Source organism: Oncorhynchus masou, chromosome 6 (genome assembly GCF_036934945.1).
Source record: "Oncorhynchus masou masou isolate Uvic2021 chromosome 6, UVic_Omas_1.1, whole genome shotgun sequence".
NCBI lineage: Eukaryota > Metazoa > Chordata > Actinopteri > Salmoniformes > Salmonidae > Oncorhynchus > Oncorhynchus masou.
Window position 1 is genome coordinate 47,899,472 of NC_088217.1, and position 17,417 is coordinate 47,916,888.

Below are 17,417 nucleotides of genomic sequence, written 5' to 3' on the forward strand. Positions count from 1 at the left end.
AGCCTTCCTTCAAATTATAGGCTGAACAGGCTATGGAAGATCATGTGAGCATTGCAAGACTATCCTATTGCAGACTACTGACAGTCATTTACACTCATGACAGAGAGAGCAATTTATCAACTTTCAGGCCTCCTTTATCTAGTTTATATAGTCCAGAATTTTAACTCAAGTGGGCCAAGATAATGCAAAGGGTTCATTTCATACCGGTTTATGTGAAAAGAAATTGGGCCTGATTTTCCTCGAAAGTAAAGCCAAAGATTACCATTACAAAATGGGACACACCTGGAGGGAGCCACGTTTGATCCATCACATTTGCTGTCACAAACCCCAGGTCGTATAAATAGCCCCTTTATGGGACAGAGCCGGCCCATTGCAGAGCACGGAGGTCTACAGACAATCCTTTTGTCCGGTATGCAACTTCAGGATTGGCTGGCAGCAGACAGACATTCCAGTCCATTCAAAACAAACAGCACACTCGCTCAGAGGAAAACCTTGCACAAACATTTGGTTCTCATTTAGAGCATGAGCGCTCAGAGAGGACCAGGACCCTCAACTCTCCCTGCTTCCAAACTCACTGCAGACACTAAGTCCTCCCTGCTTCCAAACTCACTGCAGACACTAAGCCCTCCCTGCTTCCAAACTCACTGCAGACACTAAGCCCTCCCTGCTTCCAAACTCACTGCAGACACTAAGCCCTCCCTGCTTCCAAACTCACTGCAGACACTAAGTCCTCCCTGCTTCCAAACTCACTGCAGACACTAAGTCCTCCCTGCTTCCAAACTCACTGCAGACACAAAACTCTCCCTGCTTCCAAACTCACTGCAGACACTAAGTCCTCCCTGCTTCCAAACTCACTGCAGACACTAAGCCCCCCCTGCTTCCAAACTCACTGCAGACACTAAGCCCCCCTGCTTCCAAACCCACTGCAGACACTAAGCCCCCCTGCTTCCAAACTCACTGCAGACACTAAGCCCCCCTGCTTCCAAACTCACTGCAGACACTAAGCCCTCCCTGCTTCCAAACTCACTGCAGACACTAAGCCCTCCCTGCTTCCAAACTCACTGCAGACACTAAGCCCTCCCTGCTTCCAAACTCACTGCAGACACTAAGCCCTCCCTGCTTCCAAACTCACTGCAGACACTAAGCCCTCCCTGCTTCCAAACTCACTGCAGACACTAAGCCCTCCCTGCTTCCAAACTCACTGCAGACACTAAGCCCTCCCTGCTTCCAAACTCAACCCCACCACATCCCTGGAGGTTTTACATTTCTCCCTCTCCCTCCCTGGGAGCGATTGGGGATAGTGCAGTTGTTTCACCTCCAACCGTGCCACGTTATGAATCCTGCACTCGTCTGTTTTTCCCCACCGATGACAAGTTGAGCCAGTTAAACACGTTGGTGGCGAGCCGTGGCTGATCCCTGGAGACAGGCAGGCAGAGTCTGGCCCGGATGGGGGGAGGGGCACAGCGACACAGCTGCCACACGGGCACTGGCCACTAACATCCATCATGGCAAGGTGACAAGACAGCATAAGCAACACATTTACACACACGTTCCAAACACTCCATGTGCATTCCTAATGCTGCGCAGAAAACATTCCATTGGCATCACTACCACACTGGACTTGGAAACAAAACACTTCAAGTGTTTCAACTACTGGGAGGGCCATGTGCACCCCAACAGTACTAGCTCATTACAGTGGAGACCCAAACCCGTTCCAGTGTCATATTTAAGTAGAGTAACTGCTCAATTATAGCCAGCTAAAATGTTACAAAGCCAAGGGACATGTAAAAACATGGACACAGGGAAATGCGAGTTAAGCTACACTGAGGAACCGCAATTCCGGAACATTTCCGGCTCGGTATAGGCTACCGAACTCCAGTGGGTCCTTCGGTCAGCTACACGACAGCGGCCATGCTAAAGCCTCCCTACCTAGGAGGCCCTGCTCTGCTCTCCCTGCCTGGCGGCCAATTGGTTCCAGCCACTTAGCAGGCAGCTGGATGAGCGCCTTGAGAAGGACCGTCCGTGATGCCAGAGGGCTGTTCAAATATTTACCCCGGATAACATTCCCTTTAAGGCCTTAACATGTGGCTCCCGCAAGGCATTAAATGGGTTTGTTTTCCTAATACCTGCCAATGTTTGCTTTCACAGCCATTTAAGTCAAGTGCCTTCAAATTAGAGCACACATTCCATTAGCCTTATCCTGACAAATGAATTAGCTGTGTGGAGTAAAGCTGGGAGGAAACGTGTCGTGCCCTCTCAAGACGTACGCCAGCCAGACTGCATTACTGTAGCTTTACAGTTCATTAACGAGAGCCCCATTACTCACTCTCACTCACGTAAATAAAGACATTTGCAGAGGCAAACTCATTGAAATGAAGAGGCACTTGCTATCGTTAGTCTAACCAGGCAAACTATCACCAATTAGGTTAGTTGGCATTTTCCAGCACAGAAACAAAATGGGTATGTGACTGTTGAACACAAATGTCCAGCGTCAGGAGAGAGAATGAAAAGTGTCATTAGGCTACAACAGGTGAAGTTGTTTCTAGAGGATGCAGGTAGATGGTGTAGTGTATTACAGGGAAGCCCCCTTCACAGTGACAACCTGGGATTCTCAGATTCCCTCAGCCAGTCTGATGTAATCTGGAGTTTAAAAATACTTAATTTGCTGTCATTTACAAGCATTCAAATCCCCACAAACCAGCTAATCGCACCCCACACACATCCTAAATGTGTTTACATGGCAGAGCCTTCATCTAGCTACCCGCGGGGCTTTGATTTAAAGATGACTCTTTGCTAGGAGATAAAGTCAACAGTCCATAAAGAACAAATCCACACTTCCTGCTTGGAGAGGTTGCTCTGCTTGTGGTGGTATAGTGATGTATGACTGTGGATGCATGCTGGCTGTAAAGCAGTCTTTCTGTCAGTCTCCAAAGCACTGAACAGGCAAGCTGCAGCCCACAGCTACCATGCAAGCTTTGCCTTCAACCGAAATGCATCAAACCACATACGGTCCCTCAGGAGTCTCAGAAAACATTGGCCAGAGTCCAGAGACACATTAATTGGAAGGGAAACTAGGCCATACTGAGGGCTTTATAATCTGGGCATGACACGGAGGCTGCCAATACTGCTCTAACCAGCATTCACAAAGTGGCCATTGAGGTGTGGAGCTGCCTCAGGTCAGGGCGAGAGGTCACAGAGAGCATCGTCTAGACTCACCTGACTGGAAGACCCGAGCCGCATCCTGCACGGCTGCAGAGACCAGAGAAAAGTGCCTGTAGAGCGGGTAACACAACACCCTCCTCCCAAAGGACACCAAGACCTCCTGCAGCGAGCTGTATGTCTGAAAGGCAACAACAAAAAGACATGCTGCATTTTCCTCATGGCCATTCACTATAAAAAGACTAATCTTACAAAAAAGAAAAGGGACTTCACTTCCTCTTAAAATGTTTGGCAGCCTCTTGTTTTTCTCCTTCCCTCCAGCACGAAGCAGGCTAGGCTAGCCCACTCCTAATTGCAGTCATTGGTAAACTAATTACTCCTAACGACTTCCCTTTCATAGAGGGGGAAACTGGCGAGGAACTCTTAAACACCTTCTGCAGTCGCCGCCTTTTAATTGTTGCTGGTCCTTAATCACTGTGTAAACTCAAGGCTTTTCTCCGCACCAGTGGACAAAAGAGCTGAGAGAGAGCCCTCTGCTTTCTCTTTTTATTAATTCACCCTAGCTTGTTAAAAGTGCGCTCAGTGTGACTCGTTGCATGTCATCAGGGCTCATCCCCTCTCCCCCGGGGCTGTTTAGCAGCCTGCCTGTAAATAACACTCAGCCGCAGAACAACCACCAACCTGGTCTGTCTGGTTAGGAGGCTGGTTAACAGCGAGCAGATGGAGGGGGAGGGGAAAAGAGGGAGATAAGGGTGAGAGTGAGACGAGGGAGAGGAAGAAAAGAGAAAGACAAAAACAGGAGAGAAAAAAAACATGGAAAGAGAGAGATGGGGGAAAAGATACCTAGTAAGGGAGAGGGTTAGAGAGAGAATGAGAGCAAAAGCGATAATGAGCAAAAGAGTGGATGAGAGCGAGTGAGACAGAGCAGACGAGAGAAAGTGAGTGGGTGGGCGGATGAGAGCGAGAGAGCGACTGAGAGGGCGCGTCCCGTCAGTCTCTCCCAGACAGATAGCTCTACTGACGAGGGCTTTCAGGCAGCTGCAGGATGTCATTACTACCTCCTCCATTATCACCATCATGGCCAAACTGCTACCGCTCAGACTGCGGCATCCGATTACCAGCCCTTATTGTCAGGTTCAGAGGGAAAATGCTACTGATTAAGGGGCTCGCACATCCCAAGGTATAAGACGAGCGGCACACACGCCCTGCTGCACGGTCTTCTAGTGCACACACACACACTATCGATCGGCGAGCAGATGGCCATCTCACTCCCTCTCCGCCTGTCTGTCAGTTGGGAGCACACACACACACCTGGGCCTGTTCACAGCCTTGGGGCACACCTTAATACTCCTACCTCTGACACACAAACTCACACACACAAACCTAAGAGGAACCAATTGTCATAGATATAACCTGGCCATCTCTTCTTCTACAAAACAATGCACTACCAGTGCACCAGATGGAGATGACAATGAGTTTGTTTATATACAGTGCATTCAGAAAGAATTCATACCCGTTGACTTTTTCCACATTTTGTTACAGACTTATTCTACAATGGATTAAATTGATTTTTCCATCAATCTACCCACAACACCCCATAATGACAAAGCAAAAAGTGTTTAGAAAATGTTACAAATATATATTTTTTTAAAGTTTACACTGAAATATTACATTTACATAAGTATTCAGACCCTATACTCAGTACTTTGTTGAAGCACCTTTGGCAGCGATTACAGTCTCTAGTCTTCTTGGGTATGACGCCACATCTGCATCTGTGGAGTTTCTCCCATTCTTCTCTGCAGATCCTCTCAAGCGCTGTCAGGTTGGATGGGGAGCATCATTGCACAGCCATTTTCAGGTTTCTCCAGTGATCTTCGATCGGGTTCAAGTCCAGGCTCTGGCTGGGCCACTTAAGGACATTCAGAGACTTGTCCCGAAGGCACTCCTGCGTTGTCTTGGCTGTGTTCTTTGCTCCGTTCATCTTTCCAACGATCTTGACAAGACTCCCAGTCCCTGCCGCGGAAAAACATCCTCAAAGCATGATGCTGCCATTACCATGCTTCACCATAGGGATTGTCCCAGGTTTCCTCCAGACTTGATGCTTGTCATTGAGGCCAAATAGTTCAATCAGACCAGAGAATCTTGTTTCTCATGGTCTGAGTCCTTTAGGTGCCTTTTGGCAAACTCCAAGCGGGCGGTCATGTGCCTTTTACTGAGGAGTGGCTTCCGTCTGGACACTCTACCATAAAGGCCTGATTGGCAGAGTGCTGCAGAGATGGTTGTCCTTCTGGAAGGCTCACCCATTGCCACAGAGGAACTCTGGAACCTGTCAGAGTGACCATCGGGTTCTTGGTCACCTCCCTGACAAAGGCCCTTCTCTCTCTGCTCAGTTTGGAAGGGCGGCCAGCTCTAGGAAAAGTCTTGGTGGTTCCAAACGTATCTTTTTGTACTTTTCCCTCAGAGCTCTAGGGGAAATTCCTTCTACCTCATGACTTGGTTTTTGCTCTGACATGCACTGCCAACTGTGGAACCTTACATAGGTAGTTGTGTGCCTTACCAAATCATGCCCAATTAATTAAATATACCACAGGTATACAGACCCGTAGCACTCACGTCCGTAGCCATGAAGTGCTTTGAAAGGCTGGCAATGGCTCACATCAACACCATCATCCCAGAAACCCTAGACACACTCCAATTTGCATACTGCCCAAACAGATCCACAGATGATGCAATCTCTATTGCATTCCACACTGCCCTTTCCCACCTGGACAAAAGGAACGCCTATGTGAGAATTCTATTCATTGACTACAGCTCAGCATGCAACACCATAGTACCCTCAAAGCTCATCACTAAGCTAAGGAACCTGGGACTAAACACCTCCCCCTGAAACTGGATCCTGGACTTCCTGACGGGCCACCCCCAGGTGGTGAGGGTAGGTAGCAAAATCTGCCACACAGATCCTCAACACTGGAGCCCCCAGGGGTGCATGCTCAGTTCCCTCCTGCTCCCTGTTCACCCACGACTGCATGGCCAGGCACGACTCCAACACCATCATTAAGTTTGCAGACGACACAACAGTGGTAGGCCTGATCACAGACAACGATGAGACAGCCTATAGGGAGGTGGTCAGAGACCTGGCCGGGTGGTGCCAGAATAACAACCTATCCCTAAGCTAAGGAGATGATTGTGGACTACAGGAAAAGGAGCACCGAGCACGCCCCCATTCTCATCGACGGGGCTGTAGTGGAGCAGCTTGAGAGCTTCAAGTTCCTTGGTATCCACATCAACAACAAACTTGGAGTGCCAAATCTAGGACAAAAAGGCTTCTCAACAGTTTTTACCCCCAAGCAATAAGACTCCTGAACAGGTAACCAAATGGTTACCGGGACTATGTGCATCGTCTGCCTCCCCCCAACCCCTCTTTTACCATACCAACATGTACATACTACCTCAATTGGCTCGACCAACCATTGCTCCCGCACATTGGCTAACCGGGTCATCGGCATTGTATCCCACCACCACCTATTTTTATGCGACTGCTACTCTCTGTTCATCATATATGCATAGTCACTTTAACCATACCAACATGTACATACTACCTCAATAAGCCTGACAAACTGGTGTCTGTATATAGCCTTGCTACTGTTATTTTCAAATGTCTTTTTACTGTTGTTTTATTTCTTCACTTACCTACCCACTTACCTCCCTTGCCACACACAACCTTTTTTTCACACTATTGGTTAGAGCCTGTAAGTAAACATTTCACTGTAAGGTCTACACCTGTTGTATTCAGCGCATGTGACAAAAACTTTTATTTGATGTGGACTCCAATCAAGTTTAGAAACATCTCAAGGATGATCAATGGAAACAGGATGCACCCGAGCTCAATTTCGAGCCTCATAGCAAAGGGTTTGAATACTTAAGTAAATGTGAAAAAAATTTAAGCTATTTTCACTTTGATGAGGAAAATGTTTTATTTAATCCATTTTAGAATAAGGATGTAACGTAACAAAATTTGGAAAAGTTCAAGGGGTCTGAATACTTTGCGAATGCGCTGTATATACAGTACCAGTCAAAAGTTTCCACCTACTCCTTCCAGGGTTTTTCTTTACTTTTACTATTTTCTACATTGTAGAATAATGAAGATATCAAAACTATTAAATAACACATTTAGTAACCCCCCAAAAAGTATTAAATCAAAATATATTTTAGATTCTACAAAGTAGCCACCCTTTACCTTGATGACTGCTTTGCACACTCTTGGCATTTCTCAACCAGCTTCATATGGAATGCTTTTCCAACAGTTTTGAAAGAGTTCCCACATAATCTGAGCACCTGATGGCTGCTTCTCCTTCACTCTGCGGTCCAACTCATCCCAAACCATCTCAATTGGGTTGAGGTCAGGTGATTGTGGAGGCCAGGTCATCTGATGGAGCACTCCACCACTCTCCTTCTTGGACAAATAGCACTTACACAGCCTGGAGGTGTGTTGGGTAATTGTCGTGTTGAAAAACAAATCATTGCCCCACTAAGCGCAAACCAGATGGGATGGCGTATCGCTGCAGAATGCTGTGGTAGCCATGCTGGTTAAGTGTGCCTTGAATTCTAAATAAATCACTGACAGTATCACCAACAAACCTCCCCCACACCATCACATATCCTCCTCCATGCTTCACTTTGGAAACTACACAAGCAGAGATCCTCCGTTCACCTAATCTGCATCTCACAAAGACACAGAGGTTGGAAACAAAAATCTCAAATTTGGACCCATCAGATCAAAGGACAGATTTCCACCAGTCTAATGTCCATTGCATGTATTTCTTGGCCCAAGCAAGTCTCTTCTTCTAATTGGTTTCCTTTAGTAGTGGTTTCTTTGCAGCAAATCGACCATGAAGGCCTGATTCACGTAGTCTCCTCTGAACAGTTGATGTTGAGATGCGTCTGTTACTTGAACTCTACTTTATTTGGACTGTAATTTCTGAGGCTGGTAACGCCAATGAACTTATCAGTAGAGGTAATTCAGTAGATAGTACTTCCGGCGCCGACAGAGATGGCCGCCTCGCTTCGCGTTCCTTTTTGATTTTTTTTACGTGTTATTTCTTACATTGGTACCCCAGGTCATCTTAGGTTTCATTACATACAGTCGAGAAGAACTACTGAATATAAGAGCAGCGTCAACTCACAACTCACTCATCAGTACAACCAAGAATATGCCTTTCGCGAAGCGGATCCGGTGTTCTGCATTTCACCCAGGACAACGGAATGGATCCCAGCCGGCGACCCAAAAAAACGACTTCGTAAAAGGGGGAAACGAAGCGGTCTTTTGGTCAGACTCCGGAGACGGGCACATCGTGCACCACTCCCTAGCATTCTTCTCGCCAATGTCCAGTCTCTTGACAACAAGGTTGTCAAGAGCAAGGGTAGCATTCCAGAGGGACATCAGAGACTGTAACGTTCTTTGCTTCACGGAAACATGGCTCACTAGAGAGACGCTATCGGAGTCGGTGCAGCCAGCTGGTTTCTCCACGCATCGCGCCGACAGAAACAAACATCTTTCTGGTAAGAAGAGGGGCGGGGGCGTATGCTTCATGGTTAACGAGACGTGGTGTGGCGACAACAACATACAGGAACTCAAGTCCTTCTTTTCACCCGATTTAGAATTCCTCACAATCAAATGTCAACCGCATTATCTACCAAGGGAATTCTCTTTGATTATAAATCACAGCCGTATATATTCCCCCCCAAGCAGACACATCGATGGCTCTGAACAAACTTTATTTGACTCTTTGCAAACTGGAATCCATATATCCTAAGGCTGCATTCATTGTAGCTGGGGATTTTAACAAGGCTAATCTGAAAACAAGACTCCCTAAATTGTATCAGCATATCGATTGCGCAACCAGGGCTGGAAAAACCGTGGATCATTGCTATTCTAACTTCCGCGACGCATATAAGGCCCTGCCCCGCTCTTCTTTCGGAAAAGCTGACCACGACTCCATTTTGTTGAACCCTGTCTACAGACAGAAACTAAAACAAGAAGCTCCCGCGCTGAGGTCTGTTCAACGCTGGTCCGACCAATCTGATTCCACACTCCAAGACTGCTTCCATCACGTGGACTGGGATATGTTTCATATTGCATCAAACAACAACATTGACGAATATGCTGATTCGGTGAGCGAGTTCATTAGAATGTGAGTTGAAGATGTCGTTCCCATAGCAACGATTAAAACATTTCCAAACCAGAAACCGTGGATTGATGGCAGCATTCGTGTGAAACTGAAAGCGCAAACCACTGCTTTTAATCAGGGCAAGGTGACCAGAAACATGACCGAATACAAACAGTGTAGCTATTCCCTCCGCAAGGCAATCAAACAAGCTCAGCGTCAGTGTAGAGACAAAGTATAATCTCAATTCAACGACTCAGACACAAGGGGTATGTGGCAGGGTCTACAGTCAATCACGGATTACAAAAAGAAAACCAGCCCCGTCACAGACCAGGATGTCTTGCTCCCAGGCAGACTAAATAACTTTTTTGCCCGCTTTGAGGACAATACAGTGCCACTGACACGGTCCGCAACCAAAACATGCGGACTCTCCTTCACTGCAGCCGACGTGAGGAAAACATTTAAACGTGTCAACCCTCGCAAGGCTGCAGGCCCAGACGGCATCCCCAGCCGCGCACTCAGAACATGCGCAGACCAGCTGGCTGGTGTGTTTACGGACATATTCAATCAATCCCTATCCCAGTCTGTTGTTCCCACATGCTTCAAGAGGGCCACCATTGTTCCTGTTCCCAAGAAAGCTAAGGTAACTGAGCTAAACGACTACCGCCCCGTAGCACTCACTTCCGTCATCATGAAGTGCTTTGAGAGACTAGTCAAGGACCATATCACCTCCACCCTACCTGACACCCTAGACCCACTCCAATTTGCTTACCGCCCAAATAGGTCCACAGACGATGCAATCTCAACCACACTGCACACTGCCCTAACCCATCTGGACAAGAGGAATACCTATGTGAGAATGCTGTACATCGACTACAGCTCGGCATTTAACACCATAGTGCCCTCCAAGCTCGTCATCAAGCTCGAGACCCTGGGTCTCGACCCCGCCCTGTGCAACTGGGTACTGGACTTCCTGACGGGCTGCCCCCAGGTGGTGAGGGTAGGCAACAACATCTCCACCCCGCTGATCCTCAACACTGGGGCCCCACAAGGGTGCGTTCTGAGCCCTCTCCTGTACTCCCTGTTCACCCACGACTGCTTGATTACCAACAACGACGAGACGGCCTACAGGGAGGAGGTGAGGGCCCTCGTAGTGTGGTGTCAGGAAAATCACACTCACACTCAACGTCAACAAAACTAAGGAGATGAGGGAACACCCCCCTATCCACATCGATGGAACAGTAGTGGAGAGGGTAGTAAGTTTTAAGTTCCTCGGCGCACACATCACAGACAAACTGAATTGGTCCACCCACACAGACAGCATCGTGAAGGCGGCTCAGCAGCGCCTCTTCAACCTCAGGAGGCTGAAGAAATTCGGCTTGTCACCAAAAGCACTCACAAACTTCTACAGATGCACAATCGAGAGCATCCTGTCGGGCTGTATCGCCGCCTGGTACGGCAACTGCTCCGCCCACAACCGTAAGGCTCTCCAGAGGGTAGTGAGGTCTGCACAACGCATCACCGGGGGCAAACTACCCGCCCTCCAGGACACCAACACCACCCGATGTCACAGGAAGGCCATAAAGATCATTAAGGACAACAACCACCCGAGCCACTGCCTGTTCACCCCGCTATCATCCAGAAGGCGAGGTCAGTACAGGTGCATCAAAGCTGGGACCGAGAGACTGAAAAACAGCTTCTATCTCAAGGCCATCAGACTGTTAAACAGCCATCACTAACATTGAGTGGCTGCTGCCAACACACTGACTCAACTCCAGCCACTTTAATAATGGGAATTGATGGGAAATGATGTAAAATATATCACTAGCCACTTTAAACAATGCTACCTAATATAAATGTTTACATACCCAACATTATTCATCTCATATGTATACGTATATACTGTACTCTATATCATCTAATGCATCTTTATGTAATACATGTATCACTAGCCACTTTAACTATGCCACTTTATTTACATACTCATCTCATATGTATATACTGTACTCAATACCATCTACTGTATCTTGCCTATGCCGCTCTGTACCATCACTCATTCATATATCTTTATGTATGTATTCTTTATCCCCTTACACTTGTGTCTATAAGGTAGTAGTTTTGGAATTGTTAGCTAGATTACTTGTTGGTTATTACTGCATTGTCGGAACTAGAAGCACAAGCATTTGGCTAAACTCGCATTAATATCTGCTAACCATGTGTATGTGACAAATAAAATTTGATTTGAATTTTGGTTCTTCCTTTCCTGTTTCATCATTACACTTGATGGTTTTTGCGACTGCACCTGAAGAAACTTTCAAAGTTCTTGAACCGGATTTACTGACGTTCATGTCTTATAGTAGTTTCTCTTTGCTTATTTGAGCTGTTCTTGCCATAGTATTATTTCATAGTTTTGATGTCTTCACTATTATTCTACAATGAAGAAAACAGTACAAATAAAGAAAAACCCTTGAATGAGTAGGTGTGTCCGAACCTTTGACTGGTACTGTGTGTGTGATATATATATATATATAACACACTGAAAATATAAAACACACAAAATGCAACAATTCCAAAGATGTTAATGAGTTACAGTTCATGTAAGGAAAGCAGTCAATGTAAATAAATTAGGCCCTAATCTACAGATTTCACATGACTGGGCAGGGGTGCAGCCATGGGTGGGTATTGAACCACCCACTTGGCTGCCAGCCACCCACCCCCACTGGGGAACCAGGCCCAGCCAATCATAATTTGGTTATCTCCAAAAGGGCTTTATTACTGACAGAACTACTCCTCAGCACTCCCCCTACCCCACCTCAGACAATACCGCAGGTGAAGAAGCCAGATGTGGTCTGCAGTTGTGAGGCTGGTTGGACGTACTGTCAAATTCTCTAAAATGACTTGAGGCAGATTATGGTAGAGAAATGAACATTAAATGATCTGGCAACAGCTCTGGTGGACATTCCTGCAGTCAGCATATCAGGTGGCGTGGCGAGAATCTGTCTCCTCGCCACGCGCTCGCCACGCGCTCTCACCACTGGTGTCCCCCAGGGCTCTGTTCTAGGCCCTCTCCTATTCTCGCTATACACCAAGTCACTTGGCTCTGTCATAACCACACATGGTCTCTCCTATCATTGCTATGCAGACGACACACAATTAATCTTCTCCTTTCCCCCTTCTGATGACCAGGTGGCGAATCGCATCTCTGCATGTCTGGCAGACATATCAGTGTGGATGACGGATCACCACCTCAAGCTGAACCTCGGCAAGACGGAGCTGCTCTTCCTCCCGGGGAAGGACTGCCCGTTCCATGATCTCGCCATCACGGTTGACAACTCCATTGTGTCCTCCTCCCAGAGCGCTAAGAACCTTGGCGTGATCCTGGACAACACCCTGTCGTTCTCAACTAACATCAAGGCGGTGGCCCGTTCCTGTAGGTTCATGCTCTACAACATCCGCAGAGTACGACCCTGCCTCACACAGGAAGCGGCGCAGGTCCTAATCCAGGCACTTGTCATCTCCCGTCTGGATTACTGCAACTCGCTGTTGGCTGGGCTCCCTGCCTGTGCCATTAAACCCCTACAACTCATCCAGAACGCCGCAGCCCGTCTGGTGTTCAACCTTCCCAAGTTCTCTCACGTCACCCCGCTCCTCCGCTCTCTCCACTGGCTTCCAGTTGAAGCTCGCATCCGCTACAAGACCATGGTGCTTGCCTACGGAGCTGTGAGGGGAACGGCACCGCAGTACCTCCAGGCTCTGATCAGGCCCTACACCCAAACAAGGGCACTGCGTTCATCCACCTCTGGCCTGCTCGCCTCCCTACCACTGAGGAAGTACAGTTCCCGCTCAGCCCAGTCAAAACTGTTCGCTGCTCTGGCCCCCCAATGGTGGAACAAACTCCCTCACGACGCCAGGACAGCGGAGTCAATCACCACCTTCCGGAGACACCTGAAACCCCACCTCTTCAAGGAATACCTAGGATAGGATAAAGTAATCCTTCTCACCCCCCCTTAAATGATTTAGATGCACTATTGTAAAGTGGCTGTTCCACTGGATGTCAGAAGGTGAATTCACCAATTTGTAAGTCGCTCTGGATAAGAGCGTCTGCTAAATGACTTAAATGTAATGTAAATGTATACCAATTGCACGCTTCCTCAAAACTTGAGACATCTGTGGCATTGTGTCGTGAGACAAATAGGCACATTTTAAAGTGGCCTTTTATTGTCCCCAGCACAAGGTGCGCCTGTGTAATGATCATGCTGTTCACCTGTCGGGTGGATGAATTATCTTGGCAAAGGAGAAATTCTTACTAACAGTTTCTGGGATTTTCCTATTTCAGCTCATGGACCAACATTTTACATGTTGTGTTAATATATATATTTTTTTTATACAAGCTCTCCACCCAGCTGCAGCAAACTCAATCAAATGGTAATTTCCTAGGGCTGGTTGAGAGCTTTCCTCCGTCAGCGGCTGGAGCAGACACATTTAGATCAATAAAAGCCTTTAGCTCAAGATGGGGCCAGAAGCTGAAAACAGCCAGAATAGGGAAGCCGTGCCCAAGGTCATACTAAGGGATTTATTATTCCATGATAATTTGACTTAATTGACTTAAATAAGGGACTGCCTTCCCATTACTTACCTCAAGCCAGCAGAGAGTCCCACTTAGTTTTCTGATGGTCCACGGTGATTCAACCTGCAGTCATATAACGAGAGGACAGAGGTCAACTTCTACACGCGCTTTAGAGAATCAAGGTGGGCCTACAACACATGAGAAAGCAATGATACCAATAACAGGCAAACTCAGGCCACACTCTCTTTAACATTCCATCCCTAGCGTCCATTACAGATACCTTACAACACGTTCTCTGGAAAAGCAGCCTGCTCCTGGCTCTAAGGTGTATAAGGCCGTAACACCCCAGATGTTCATAGAACGTTCACAGATGACTTCACAGGTTGCTGTCTAAAGTATGTGTTTACGGCAGTACTAAGAACTCCAGCTCCGGATCTGACCCAATGATGTATATAAACACATGAATGTGTGACCATGTCTAACCTCACCATCTCCCATTGTAGACCTTAATTTAAGCAATAGGGCACAAGGAGGTGTAGTATATGGCCAATATACCACGGCGTGACGTGGAGTGCCTGGATACAGCCCTTAGCCGTGGTATATTGGCTACACACACCACAAACCCGAGGTGTTTGAATGCTATTATTAACTGGTTACCAACGTAATTAGAGCAGTAAAAATGTAATTTTTTTTGTCATAGCTGTGGTTTACAATCTGATATTCAGGGTTCAAACGACCCAGTCTATAATCTATTTTAGAACGAGTAACTGGGTCGAGCCCATAGATATAGAACAAAAAGACTAAGACTGGGTCGCGTCTCTGGCAACCTAACCGATAGGCAGCATGGGTAGCACCATAGATTTGTGCCGGGACTACATCTCGCGGAAGGATGAAATAGTATGAATTAATTCATTTAAAAAAAACATTTTTTTTATATAAAAGCATGTCTGTCATTATTTGAATATGTTGGTAAACGGTTGTGTAAAAGTGATTATGTCCTCAAAGGAATTGTTTGGAGGATATACTGGCACGGTTTGGGAACAACACTCATGCCAATGCATCCTCCAAAACACCAGCTTCTTGGGCATTATCACTTCAACATCTATTCCAGCAGTGCAACAACAGACTGAGTTCCATGTATTACGGTTTAGTGACAGTAAGACAACATAAAAAAAAACCTCAAGATCCCTGTAGGAACTTAGTGGAAGTCCATGTTAAAGCTTTGACCTGGAGGGAGATGTAGAGGCTAACTGACGGTCGCTAACTCACGTTGTGCTCTCCCTCTGTAGTGCGCAATTCGTAGCAGTATGCCAGGATGATGTCCACCAGGCTGAGCCACACCTGGAAACGGGACTTCTTGTCCAGGATGTAGGAACGGTTGGTAAACTTTCTTAGCTGCTCCTTCTCATCATCAGTGAAGGACACCGCTGAAAAACAACAATCCACCCTTAGACTCACTGGGTTTCTACATGGGCCTAATCATGCCTGTAAACACATTCATTTCTAACAGTTCATGCACATATTCTACTATGAAGCAAAAGAGGGATCCATCATTTCTATTATGTTGCAGAGATGGCCCACGGCTTGAATTGTGTGAGGAAAACACTAGGTTATCAGTTCTTTTGGAAAGAATCAAAAGTCCCTGAGTTTCTTCCTCAGTTACTGATCAAGATACCCTCCACCCAAACTCAATTGGTAAAGTTTCATGAACATTGCACAGTGCTGAAAACAAAGCTAAAAGGTCTGCAAGAACAGACTCCAAGTCAGCACTTTCTCTGCAGCAAATGGAACAGCTGAAAGCAATCCTTCCCTTTGCCTATCGAGGACAGCCCCTATACTGAGCCCCTGAGTGTGTGGGCTTGACTGTGCGTGCACACACTACAGCAGCAGTTTCAAATGATCCTCTTGGCTCTGCTGGGAACTGGATTCCTGCTCCATTACATCAGGGCTTAGATCCCTGCAGACGGTACCCCGATTCCCTTGCCAGTGCAGCTGCAGCAGCCCAGCCTGGCCAAGCGGAGCACACACGCACACCTCCCCCTTACCGCACCTCCCCAGGAGATCAGCCAGGACGCTGGGGAGAAACTCAGCGCCCCACTGGCCTACATCCAGCAGTCTGCCGAGTGTAGGAAACACACACAGACTATTGAGAAGGGGGGAGTTTGTTACATAGCGGGATATTATTTTTAAAGATATCGTATTGTTTTGAAAATGTCGCAAGAATCTTTTTGTGCTAGTTGGCTATACTTGCACAAAAACTCCAGTATTTTTCCATTATAGCTTGTTCTCCCATTATAGCTTGTTCTCCATCTTTGTAAATAGGGAACCAATTTGTTCTCCAGAAACAGATCAAAACGTGTTCTCATGGCTCCCCTTTGTCCCTCTGCAGCAGACATACACTATATATGAAAAGGTGTGTGGACACCCCTTCAAATTAGTGGATTCACCTATTTCAACATGTATAAAATTGAGCACACAGCCATGCAATCTCCATAAACAAACATTGGCAGTAGAATGCCCTTACGTGGCACCCTCATAGCATGCCACCTTTCCAACAAGTCAGTTCATGCTGAAGCGCGTAAAAATCATCTGTCCTCAGTTAAAACTACCATGGTTGAGCAGTTGCACACAAGCCTCAGATCACCATGCGCGATGCCAAGCGCCGGCTGGAGTGGTAGAAAGCTCGCCGCCATTGGAGTCTGGAGCAGTGATGAATCACGCTTCACCATCTGACAAGCCGACGGATGAATCTGGGTTTGGCGGATGCCAGGAGAACACACATAAGGCATACAGTAGTGCCAACTGTAAAGTTTGGTGGTGGAGGAATAATGGTCTGGGGCTGTTTTTCATGGTTCGGGGTTGGACCATTAGTTCCAGTGAAGGGAAATATTAATGCTACAGCATACAGTGACATTCTAGACGAGTCTGTGCTTCCAACTTGGCAGCAACAGTTTGGGGAAGGCCCTGTCCTTTTTCAACATGACAATGCCCCCGTGCAAAGAGAGGTTCATACAGAAATGGTTTGTCGAGGTCGGTGTGGAAGAACTTGACTGGCCTGCACAGAGCCTTGACCTCAATCCCGTCGAACATCTTTGGGAACACCTTTTGGGATGAATTGGAACGTCGACTGAGAGCCAGGCCTAATCACTCAAAATCAGTGCCCGACCTCACTAATGCTCGTGGCTGAATGGAAGCAATTCCCTGCAGCAATATTCCGAAATCTTGTAGGTCCAGTACATCACTGGGGTCAAGCTTCCTGCGATCCTGGACCTCTATACCAGATGGTGTCAGAGGAAGGCCCTAAACATTGTCAAAGACTCCAGCCACCATCGTCTCACGGCAAGCAGTTCCGGAGCGCCAGGTCTAGTCTAAGTCCAAAAGGTTTCTTAACAGCTTCTACCCCCAAAGCCATAAGACTCCTGAACAGCTAATCAAATGACTACCCAGACTATTTGCATTGGGGATCAGGGAAAAGTGATAGGGCTGCTGGCAAACAGGTTCCTTTGTTTATTTATTAGAACAGCAGT

The 17,417-nt window shown here is 47.0% G+C and overlaps 1 protein-coding gene across 1 annotated transcript in view; it reads right to left on the reverse strand.

The window, feature by feature from the left end:
- Window positions 1-17,417, reverse strand: part of shq1 (SHQ1, H/ACA ribonucleoprotein assembly factor) — a 42,803-nt gene that overhangs the window by 12,383 nt on the left and 13,003 nt on the right. Inside the window, exons 8-10 of the mRNA XM_064968890.1 lie at window positions 15,160-15,317; window positions 13,960-14,013; window positions 3,217-3,340 (exon numbers count right to left, since the gene is read on the reverse strand). Of these exons, the coding sequence (XP_064824962.1) occupies window positions 3,217-3,340; window positions 13,960-14,013; window positions 15,160-15,317 (336 nt within the window). The remainder of the gene's footprint in view (window positions 1-3,216; window positions 3,341-13,959; window positions 14,014-15,159; window positions 15,318-17,417) is intronic.